Here is a 12,631-nt window from a genome sequence, read left to right on the forward strand (position 1 = left end):
TATTAAGGCGACTTTTTGACATTTGTGTAAAATGCAGGACATGACATGAACAACAGGAAAAACATATTTTCTGTGTTTTTCTACAACAACATAAAATAATTATTGTTACATGACACAACTGGACAAGGATTACAACAAATTTGTTTTTTTTAGTTATTTATTTTTATTTTTTGAAAATGTGACATCTGACATAAATACCCTTTGGCAAAAAAGGACAATGGCGAGAGTAACCAGGTAAATTGCCAAGAGCGTTATTTATTTATTTTTATTTTATTTTTTCCCTTTATTGATAAAAATGTAGGACAGAAGAAATGTACAGGACCTTCAATCTGACATCTCAATGTTATTTCTAAAGCATTTTTTTTTCTTTTGCCAGTTTGAGACAATTGTGAGGAATAAATTTAGCCAATTATTTATTGATTTATTTGTAAATACTGACTTTGAAAATCTGTTTAAAAATGTGATGAGCTGTCCTCAAGTTTTTTTATGATGACTATCTGCAGTGAAACCTGAAATTATAGCCCTTAGTTGTGAAGTACAGAGATATGAATCTTTAAGATAATCTGCCAACATATAAGTCAAATATATTATCAAAAGTCTATTAACTGCTGTTTTCTATCATTTAAATATATATTTTCAGTGAGAAGTGTTTGTGTGGTGTCTTTCTCCATTATAAAACATATTTTTGGTAACACTGCCTTAGATGAAAATAAAACACATTAGCAGTTTTGTTTTGCCATTGTGGATTAACTATTTATCTTTTTTTTCCCATCAAGGGCTGTATATTCAAACCATCTTCATTACTTGACTTTTCAAGTAACCTGTAGGGAGAAGATCTCTAAGCATTTCTGTTTTCAAGCAGCATAGTCAATTGCAGAAAACCTGATAGTGAGTAAAATGTGAGTATTTGAAGATACTATAAGTACTCAGCCATAAATATCTGCAAAAAGTGGGAAAATCAAACCATAGCAGGTTGTAGGTAGAATAGGAAATGGATAACAGCAGAACACTATTCTAGATTCACAGTGCATGTCTCCACGAAACAAGAAAAATAAACCAAAATATTGTGTGATAAGACTGATATGAATGATAAAGAAGTGTCTTTCCTCTTTCTCTATTCGATTTGAAAATGTAAAGTGTCTCACATCGCTCCTATACGGAACATTTAATGTACTTTAAAGTGGCTCCATTCCTTCTAAAGTCTCCCAGATTCTTCAGTTTTGCTCATCCCAGGAAAAGTCTTCTGCCATGTGACTTCAACGCGCCGGCTTTCAACATCACAGATGCAGATCAAACTAAAGCAAACATGCTTTCCTCCTCATAATAAAGGGTGTATCAAATGGTGGTGGTTTGTTCTCAGTTAGGTCCCACTGTAAGCTTCACGAGGTAGCTGCGAGGTCTCATCAATGGTGACCACCACTTCTTCCGGCTTAATGGCGCTTTGGCATTCGGAGTGATTGTACACAATGCAGCGCATGTCCACTGAATGTGAGAGTTCCCTCATTTCATTCAAGCTGTTGCTGATGCAGTTCACTTCACTCTTGCTACTGCGGTTGTCTGAACGGGGCCCAAACACCCACTCTGATGAGAGACACAGATTACAGATGATTATCAGTCACATTGAGACTCAAATGGATCCAGAGGGGACATTCACTTTAAGACAGACAAGATGGGACAATATAAAAACGGATAGGTATTATTCTGGATGCTGACTGGCCAATAAAGCATTCCAGTCATGCTGAAAGATATACATTAACAGCTCTGCAATACAGCTGTTCCCTTTCAGTCGGCCATTTCTATGTTGTGTCGAAGTTATGACACTAGGGGTCGCACTTGGGAGCCCAGACACATCTGATATCATTGAGAAAAGGCCAGTGAAATTGGCGAGCAAATTTTACATAGTTCTTTTTTAGAAAGAATGTGAGTAACCTCAAGTACTTCCCGTCCTGGCCCTTCTACTTCTGGGTCCGAGGCCTCGATGTTGTGCATTGAAGGAGAGCAAGGAAATGTTACAAGGGCAGTTCTGCCGGATTCATTCCCACAGACCTCTCATTCCTCCAAATACATGTGGTCTCTGGCAAGAGTTTCTGGTTGAGTTTGGGAACCCACCTCAGTGCGGTTTCGATCTGTCTTTCGGGACTTGCGATGAGGATGAGTTTTCTATCGCAGCATCAGAAGGCAGGTCTGACCAATCAGAACGACTAAACCAGCACTTCTGGGTTCTGTGTGTCAGTCTGAGCCTGATGCTATCCTTCCTCCAATAGGGGCACCTGTCTGTGTGTACACTCCTGGTGTACGTGGCTGCTATTGCAGCAAACCACAGATGGAACCACAATCTGGTTATCAGATTCCTAGGAGGGCCCCGGAGGTTGAATCCTCCAAGACCACACCTCATCCCCTCTTGGGATCTCTCAGTGGTCCTTCAGACCTTACAGAGAGATCCGTTGAGCCCCTTCTGTCAGTTGGACTTAGTGCCCTCTCTATGAAGTCCACCTTCCTGAATGTGCACACTTCTATCAAGAGGGTGGGGGATTTCTAACCCTTTTTTGTTAATGAATTGTGCCTAGAATTCAGGCAGGCAGAATCTCACTCTGCCCTGAGAGCCTGGCCTGGACATGTGCCCAAGGTTCCCATCACTCCTTCAGGAATCAGGTGGTAACCCCGCAAGCTATCCCCCCACAGGAAGGGGACCCTGTCCTGTCTCTGTTGTGTCTAATGCAAGCCCTGCGCATCTTTCAGAAACACAGAGTTTCAGATTATCTGAACTGCTCTTTGTCTGCTTGGAGGACAACAGAAGGGGAATGCTGTCTCCAAACCCACTGGGAGTGAGGGTGCACTCAACCAGGAGCGTTGCTGCTTCATCAGCTTTAGTGAATGGGGCCTCACTTGCAGACATTTGCAGATCTACAGGTCGGGCTACAACAAATACATTTGCCAAATTCTACAATCTGCGAATGGAACCAGTTTCATTAAGTGTTTTAAGCACTACCTCTTGAACTCAGGTGACTGGTAGAATGTAGAACTTGCTTTTAGCACCTCCCCCTCTCTTAGGTGATAATATGCGCTTATTGAATCCAGTTGAATACTTTCCTATGAACCCTGGACTACCCTTCCATCACTCAAGCACTCCATTACATAGCTGAGTTTAGCAGAGGAACTCACTACAATAATCCATAACGAGTAAGTTTCCCTATGTTGTGTCTCCCTTTGGCAGCCCCATATGTGTATTAGTCCACTGCTCTGTTCTGAATAGGATTCAGTGTTTCCCCTAGATAGATAGTAAGTCTGTCGCTTGTTTCTGTGCTTGGTAGTGCTCCCCTTATGCAGAGCCCACCACAGAAACCTTCCCTATGTACTACTCCCTTTTAATGAGTCCATAGGATGTATCTCCACATGTTACCTCCCCTTCAGGTAGGATGTGGTCTTCGTAGTGTTTTTTTCCTACTTGGAAAAATGAATGCTTCCTCAACGTTACAACCAGGACTTTCAACCACTATTTATTCTTGTTTTTCTCAGAAAAGGCTCTGGCTGGAGGTGACCTCTGCCTTATATGGCGGCTCTCCCAGATGTTGGAGAGTAAGGTCAAAAGTCTTGGACACTGGAAGTTTAAGAGGAGGTGTGGTGCATTTGGTCGTGGCACACTGGGCTTGTCAACATCTGCACCTTCATGGACTTGGAATGCAGTTCAGCAACTGTGGTGTTTAGTATAGCGCCCCCTAATGTTGGAACTTCAACACAACGTCAAAGAGACAAACTTAAAGGTAACGTCTTGGTTACGTATGGAAACCCTCATTCCTTGATGGGGGGAAAAGTAGATGTTGTGTCCCTTATGCCATAACTCTGAACTGCTTCTGAGTGGGTTGAGATGCTTCTCGACTCTTCAGAACAAAATGAGTCAGCAAATGCCATGCTGGCCTATGTATACACGGATGTCCAGGGCGTGACCAGCAATGCAAAATTTGATCGCCAATTTCATTGGCCTTTTCTCTATGACAGAGGTGTCTGGGCTCCCAAGTGCAACCCCTAGTGTCGGAACTTCAACCAAATGTCTCTGTTCCCTTCATCAGGGAACAAGGGTTACCATACATAACCAAGACGTTCTCCAGCTGTATATATCTCAGAGCAGCACCCATAGAGACCAATTTTTAAGTTTTGTTTATATGTCACACTTCCAGTCAAACACTTGGATTAAGATGTTCTTGAAAGAAGTTCAAGAAAATATTCAGCAGCACAACATAATATTAAGAAATGTTTCTTGAGCACCAAATCAGCATATTAGAATGATTTCTGAAGGATCACGTGACACTGAAGACTGGAGCAATGATGCTGAAAATTTAACTTTGCATCACAGGAATAAATTATATTCTAAAATAGAAAAAATGTTTATTTTAACTTGTGATACTATTTCACAATACTACTGTTTTACTGTATTTTTTTATCAAATAAATGCAGCCTTGGTGAGCTTAAAAGACTTTCAAAAAAAAAAAAAATCCAATTACTACAAACTTTTGATCGGAAGTGTGTATATATGCTAAAATAATGTTTCAATAACACTTTTTGTCCTTGAAATTTTAACTTGCAGGGTACAACAAGCCAAAAGCCTGTCTTTCTTCTTCCATAACACTAAATGGCAAAAATTAACCACCACACATGCTAACATTTGGGGAAAATCTACTTAAGGATGTTAAAATAGTACTTCTCAAACTAATGGGTCCTTATCCTCTCCACGTTTTGACACCTTTGCAGAAGCACAAGACAACATATAACAGCCCGTGCAGAATTAGTTTTGGACAATGAAGAACCTTGGAGTTACAACTATGAACTACTGCACTGAGTCGTACACATGCTTTTCATATTTTTTTCATTCAAGGCTTTTTCAGTCTTAATTTTTGACAAAAAAAAAAAAACTTTTTATGAAGATTTTTCATTATGTATTTTTAATAAATACATGATAGGAAGCACAAAACACAATAAATGAACACAAAACAGCCTCTGGCAGCAGAAGTGAGAGGTTAAACCATAGTAATCTGTAATGACACTGGTGAAGAAATCACAAGTTTGAGATGACCATACATATTCATATGGAATGCACTCAAGCTTACACATTTAATTACTGATGACAGTAATGTACCAAGACTTTGGTGAGCCATGCATACTTTCAGAAACACATTATTTAATCATCACACATTATTATTCAAGGACAAAACTAAGTTAAAAACAGTCCAAGACTTGATTAACAGGTCTGTTTCAAAAAATTCAATAAAACTAAAATGATGTGCAGCACTTCTTTATTAAACAAGCCGGATCAACCTCACTAAAACTGTCAAGTATGTCCAGGTCATACATCACAATCCATAAAAACAAATCTGATATTCCAATTAGGAAGCAACAACAGCATCTTTCTGTAATGCAATACACACTACACATTATCCATGAGCCCCAGGCTGCTGTCTGACTGCATTAATTAAACACTGCAGTTCACTTATTGCGAATTAAAGTGCTACTTGATTAATGATTCAAACAACTCTAATGTGCGTCATCCAGTCTGAATGCTCCATCAAACTGAACACTAACTGAAACCTCCAGCCTATATACACAGCCATAGGCTGTATACTAAACGCATTCGTCCTTTGACTCAGAAAAGCACCCTGAAATTAAGATGAGCAAATACAGCAGCAGCAGTCTGAAGTGTGTGAGTAAACATAAGTGGCTGCTAAGCAGTGCCAGAGCCATGTGATGGCACGAAAATTTCCCACCATACGAATATATGCCAATTAGGCTGAACTTTTTCAAAAGACCGGGAAAAGAGCGTGGCAAAATGATCAGCACATGTACTTTTGCGTCCATTAGTTTTTTTTTATTTTTTTATCCAAGACGAAAACATGAAACGGTTGTTGTAGCAATTTTTAAATGTTGAAAACCAAAATTGAAATTAGAACCGTACACACAAAATGCTGCACGAATAAGTAAAAGACTGACTTCTTCTCAAATTTTTTTAAAATGACTTTTAGCACCTTTAAAGGGGTGCTATTATCCTTTTTCACTTTTTCAACTTTAGTTAGTCTGTAATGTTGCTGTTTGAGCATAAAAATGATCTGCAAAGTTACAAAGCTCAAAGTCAAATTTAACAGAAATCACTTTTCAAAAACTACAACGAACGACTCGTTTGGACTACAACACATATTTTCTGGGATTTGTGATATCACAAAGATCGACGAATGGGACGAGACCTGGTTGAGCTGCACTAGAGAAGTCAACGAGTGTTATTACAATGTCGGAGACACGCTATCTTTCCCAAGGCAGACAAGCTTAAAGTCGTTACAATCATCCGAGTTTAAATCATGCTCAAATTGATTTGATTTTGATGCAATATTTACACTGAAGCTCACAGCAGGCTGCTATGGTGAGAAACAGGACATTTCCCGACCAGGCGCCAAGTGGTGCCAAAAACAACACACACTGGCCCAGCTAACCAATCACAACACAGACTGGGCCAACTAACCAATCACAGCGCATTTCGTATTTCAGAAGGCGGGCCTTAATTTGGAACAGGAACTATTCCAGCAGTTCATGCCAGACCGGGGAGAGAGGTGCTGTAATAATGTAAAATACTTGAAAAAAAAAAATCGTTTTTTCGAACAACCTAGTATGAGAGCCTGTTCCAGTACACCCCCCAAAAAAATCAATACTTTGTAAAAGAGCATAATAGGACACCTTTAATAAACATTTTCAAAGTGCACAAATTAATATAGAAAAAATATTATTTTACAAGTTTATGCTTGTAAATGCGAACAAACGTGAGAGGGCCCCCAAAAAAGCTAGAAACTAAATTTAGCATTTATATTAAAAACAAGCTTCATATCATTTTTATGATTTTTAATTAAATACAAATTTTGAATAATGGAAATTAGTTTGTGTCTGCTTATTCTATCCAATGTTTGAACCATTAATGAAAAACCACATTTTCCATATTTCATTTCTGGGTTAAAAAAGGACGCATACCCTATAAGAAAACTGGCTCCTGTATACATTTTAGCATGTATGATTGTAATGTAAGTGCACTGACTTTATTTTAAAGGTCATGTAATGATCTCAAGTGGTTATGCACTTAATATAATTAAAAAATAAAAATAAACACATTTTTCCTCTAATTAAAATTATACTTTGTACTTACTTTTAATTTGTTACAATCATATTTATTAGATTTTCTTGAATTATATTTATAGGCTATTAATCAAAAATATTTATTTTTTCCAAAGACAAAAATGTTTATACAAAGTAAAAAGATTACCTATTACCATACCATATAATCAACATATTTTCTTAAAATAATTTAAATAAAATTAAAATAAATTAAAAAAAAAAAAAAGTAAAAATATTGGGCTTTTTACAACTTAATTTCACCATAAACAAAAATAAATTTGGCATAACATGAAAGTAGAAATTTTGTTAGTCAATGTTTAATTTAGTTTGCTTACTATTAATAAAGAGAACTTAAGTTTATTGTGATGTCTTAAAATATGCATGCACTAAAAATGAAAAATAAAACTCCAAATAAATTAATAAAACCCACAATAATTTCTGCAGTAATAAGCTAGCCAGTATGTGTTCTGCACATCAACACACTGGTGTCAAGCGAAAACAAACAAAAAAAATTCTTGTCATTTTAACTTTGGGGAGTGATTTTTTTATTTTAATTAATTAATTAGTTTATTTATTTTTTACTTTCATACAAATGCAACAAAAAGCAAGAAAACAAAACAAACCAAAAAAAAAAAAAAAAACAGGAAATCATGCTTTTTTTATTAGAACAATGCACTTTAAGTGCACAGGAGTTTCACTTTTTTCATTGAATACAAAAGTCAACGCCACTATTCTAGTGTATTCTGAGTGGTTGCTAGGTGGATTCCAGGTAGTTCTGGGTCATTGCTAGATGGATTCTAGGGTGTTCTTGTGGGTTCCCTTTTTCCCAAACCATTTTATTGTTCGCCAAGAAAAAATGCCACTCCTGTCGCTTAGAAAATTAATGACACAAAAGTCAGTTTTGAAGAAAACTTCAATTGCCTGATCATAATAAACAAGCAGATAAAATGGAGACTAAAGAAGGCGCACAATGGTATTTTACTAAGACATTGAAAGCGCGCTTTCTCCTTGTCTGACCCTGTAGAGAGAATTACTACAGTGAGAATCTCACCAAACAGGTGATCTTTACCTTTACACCTCTTAGGACCGACACAAATGCACAAAGCACCATCTACAGAAGAGTACTTGGTGTATCCAAGGCTTTTGGAGAAATCTCTCAGGTATTGTTGAGTGCTCCCCTCTCTGCTTCTCCACTGTGTGTGTGTGTGTGTGTGTGTGTGTGTGTGTGTGTGTGTGCGTGCGTGCGCGCGTGCGCGCGTGCGTGCGTGCGTGCGTGTGTGTGTGTGTTTGTTTGACCTGCCTGCTTCATCGCTTCAGGTAAACGTAAAGGTCTTTGAAAAACAGAAGTGAGGGACTCTGAAGGAATTAAATGTAATTCTTTTCATCCCCTTCCGGATACTCAACTCTGAGCTTTGAGGGAGAATCGTCGAGATGCTTGTGGAGGTGAATGTGAATGTACATTGTGACTGTCAACAGAAATGCATTTCGGAGATGCATGTTGGAACTGACACAAAACTTGTGTGCTTCATCAAGCACCTTGAAAACATAATATTAAGAGTCCATTACACTTACATACATATGCAAAGGTATTAAACTTATGAAGCATCCTCCAAAAAACACACTTGAGCCAAACTAATCTCTTAAATGAATGCTTAAACACACCAAAAACAAAAGCACAAAATACACAAACACAGAATAATATTTCACATTATAATAATTATATTACTGTTGTAGTGTAGCTTAATGGCTGCAGTGAATTAATGAATGAGTTATGCATGACCTGCTGAAAAACAAAAAATGCTTAAAACGACCTTAGATCATCCAGCATGGTCAGGTTGATCTGTTGGCTGGCTTTAGAGGGGTTTTAAGCACTCTTCACATGGGAAACCAACTTACACCAGTTCAGACTGTATAGGCTGTTTTTTATTTGTTTAAGCACTTTTTGTTGGTTGACCAGCTTCTTTCAAAAACGAACCCATCTGTATTTCTGTATTTCATTGTTTCTGTTATAACTGCATATAGCCAAAACACACAAATACGTTCACATTGATTTGTCAGTGTTGTTTAATTGATCAAATGCACACTATATTTCCAAAATGCACTCACCCACGAACTCATGCACGAGATCCTTCACCAGGTGCCCCACGATCGCGTAAGCCACGGCCACCACCACAAGCGCGGCCATGACCAGGTACAGCACCGCCTTGGGCAGCGGTATCGAGTCCCTCGGCGGCGTCTTGTAGTCCGTGTACTGCAAGTCGCTCTCGGAGTACGAGTACTGAAAGACGTGCTCCAACCCGGACGTGTGATTGGAGTTAAGCGGCGGGTGACTGGCGCTCAAGCCGCTCAAGTCGGGCTCCAGAGCCGTCACCATGGTGCTCGTCACCGCCTCCACCCGATCCATACTCTGATGAACAAAACCCGCTGATTTGTTCACAAGAGGCAAGATTTGAGAGAGAAAATAGCTCCAGTCCTTGATGGCTGTGGTGTTGCATAAAAACATAATGCCTTTGGATTTTAGCCTATCACTTCTGGTGGAAGTGACCTCCGGCATCACCAGTGGATGTAGTTGCGCCAAACTCTTGCTGAAGTCTCATTCAGTTTATCCAAATGCGCATACCAGTTTCCTCAGACATGAATTTCCTGGTTTAATAAGATGCAACTTGCAAATGTTAAAATTATTTGGAAATAAAGCTGCAGCTTTAGAATTATACATTTCAGAACATTATTCTCAAATTTAGTATCACATAAACACGATATTCTCTTGTTTAATGAGATCAAACAGAACTATGTTCTGCAATACGAGGTTTGCGTAGGCCTATAAATAATAATTAGTGCGCCGTATTCTATTGAAAACATCTTCAAATTCCACTTTTGCGACGATCGTTCCCAGCAAAAAGTCTCAAAGAGCCAGGAATATTCTGTAACGCGTGAAACACGTCGTTGAAATGAATGCCTTTTTTTAATACCATTCAAAACGTCTCCAAAAAAGTGTCAAATAAATGGGATGTTTCTGATAATCATTCGAGTTTGTTTGCTATAGAAGTCTTAGGCTATTTGGCTTAATGAGAAAATGCACACAAACGTTCTTTAAATTAAAAATGGTGCAGTGTGAGTTTTGAGTATAAATAATAAAACATATCTGCGTTTAAATTAACAGCTATTCAGAACATTCCCAAATACATATGCTTCCCACAAAAAAAAAAAAAAAGTATTTCCACATAAATTGATCTTTGCGTCGATCGTTCGCCTCAATAAAAAGTTGTTAAGAGTAATAAAAAAAAAATCCTCAGCAGTCTACTGTCGTAACCTACACTTCGTTTTGATTAATGTCTCATAATATATAAATATTCCAAATTCATGTCGCTCTCCATAAGCGTTTGCACAACCAAGACATTTGGGACGATCATTCGAGTCCATAAAAAAAGTCCTTAAGAGTAATAAATATCCCTCAGCGGTCTACACGCCAAAAGCGCTGACAAACAGATCAAACGCACCGTCAACGCGTCAGCATTTTCCTCACAAGCTCCAAACGCGCGCGTCAATTGTGTATGCTGTGGGTGGAGGATTCAAAGCGAGCGCGTTCAAGATCGTAACGGGGGTCGCCTTCAGCTAGTCTAACCCCCTGTTGACCTGGAAACGAGTTTCGTAAGGTTTTCGCATCCTTTTCTCGAGGTAGCATAAAGACGCCGCGCCACTCGCTCGCGCTTCTCGCCTCTACTGATGAGAGCGCGCGCAGACTATTGTTGAAGGGAGCGCGGTCATGGTGAGGATGGAATCCTCACTGTAGGCTACTCGAAGGTATTACTTTCATAAAACACTTCAAACATTAGCTTTTAGGTGTCATCATGTATGAAATATTCAAGAGGAAAGGACAATTCCTTTGCAGACTAATAAGTTGGACTCTTTTTAGCCATTAACCATGTATTCGTTGAAGGACAAGGTTGAAGGAGACTATGCAAAGGGAAAGTAATAATCACATTTAAACCATCGCCAGCACTAGCAGGGTAATAATGGTGGTCCAGGACCTCAAACCCCCAGGATAAACCAACCACTGTCATTATCTATCTATCTATCTATCTATCTATCTATCTATCTATCTATATATATATATATATATATATACTCACACACCAGGCATGTATAAACATATATAAACAGCTTGATGGTTAGTTGGTCTTATAATTGGCCACCAATCTGGTCAGGCTGTTCTACATCAAAAACTTAAATGGTAACATCTAAATTAACTGGTTTTTAACTCAAAATATAATATAATATCGTTGAATAAACCTAAGTACATTAAAGGGAGAGTCCACCCAAAAATGAAAATTGTCATCTTTTACTTACTGTCAAGTTGTTCCAAACCTAAATTTCTGTCTTCTTTTCTACACACATACACACGCACAAAGATATTTTGACGAATGTAGGTAACCAAACAGTTAGTAGCAATTGACTGCATAATATATATTTTTTCCAGTGAATGGAAGTCAGTGGCTATACTGTCAACTGTTTGGCAACATTTGTCAAAATATCTTCTTTTGTGTTAAACAGCTAAAAGAAATACATACAGGTTCGAAACAACTAGTTTTTATGGGGAAAAGGTAGGTAACACTTGCAGGCCAGCACATCTTACAGTGTAGTTTGTTGGGTTTTAGAGGGGTTTTGAGAACAGTTTAAGGTGGAATACTAGAGACTAACTTGACTAACTAACACCTGATTGGAAAGGTAGTGAGACCAGCTACAACCAGCCAGAACAGAGATGCTGGTTTAAGATGTTTTGCTTTCAAGATGATTTAATACAACTCAGAACTTCAATTAGTGATGTCACCTGAAATAACCAATGCTACATTATAAATGGGATTAGTTAGCCTTAATGGCCATTCGTACATTGGTTTTTCCCCAAGACAAATAAAACATAAATGCTCACACCTTTTACTTTCCAAAACTAATTTGTCATGGATAGAGATTTATAGCACATTTTAGAAACAACCCAATTCATGAAAGAGCATTATTTTTAAGAGTAATGCATGAATGAAGAGGTAGGGCTGTGCCCTTGCTGCATGATTTAGTTTGCATTGTTCTATTTTAGTATGAAATCCTGCAACTGTTTGGTCAAAAGTCAAATGGCTTATTTATTTGACCAAAACACCATTATGCACAGTAGTGGTTTTGTATTTAGGTCAAGGTTTAAGGTTTAGGTTTAGGTTTAAGTCATACATTCTTCCTCAGTATTTTTGTCTTGTTTTCCAGTACAAATATCTAAGCATTCCTAAATCAAGATATGTTGACTTTATGCCTTTATGCTTAAAACAAGAAAAAATGTCTGCTAGTGGGGTAAAAAAAGTAAACTTGTTTTCTCTTTCAATTAAGTTTAATTTTTTTACCCCACTGTCAGATATTCTTTAAAAGCCACTTAATCAATATATTTTTCAGAAAATTAGACTTAATATCCTAAGCAATTTTGCCAGTCAAGTAAATATATCTTAAT

General features: G+C 38.0%; 1 protein-coding gene across 1 annotated transcript; it reads right to left on the reverse strand.

Annotated features, from left to right (window-relative positions):
* Nucleotides 1-262: 262 nt before the first annotated feature.
* On the reverse strand, nt 263-11,134 carry LOC109072779. Its single transcript, XM_019088984.2, has 2 exons — nt 9,250-11,134; nt 263-1,581 (listed from the first exon to the last, which is right to left on the reverse strand). The coding sequence occupies exons 1-2, from the start codon at nt 9,695-9,697 to the stop codon at nt 1,361-1,363; spliced, it is 669 nt and encodes a 222-aa protein (XP_018944529.1). The 5' UTR covers nt 9,698-11,134; the 3' UTR covers nt 263-1,360.
* Nucleotides 11,135-12,631: the final 1,497 nt, after the last annotated feature.

Source organism: Cyprinus carpio, chromosome A23 (assembly GCF_018340385.1).
Source record: "Cyprinus carpio isolate SPL01 chromosome A23, ASM1834038v1, whole genome shotgun sequence".
Lineage (NCBI taxonomy): Eukaryota > Metazoa > Chordata > Actinopteri > Cypriniformes > Cyprinidae > Cyprinus > Cyprinus carpio.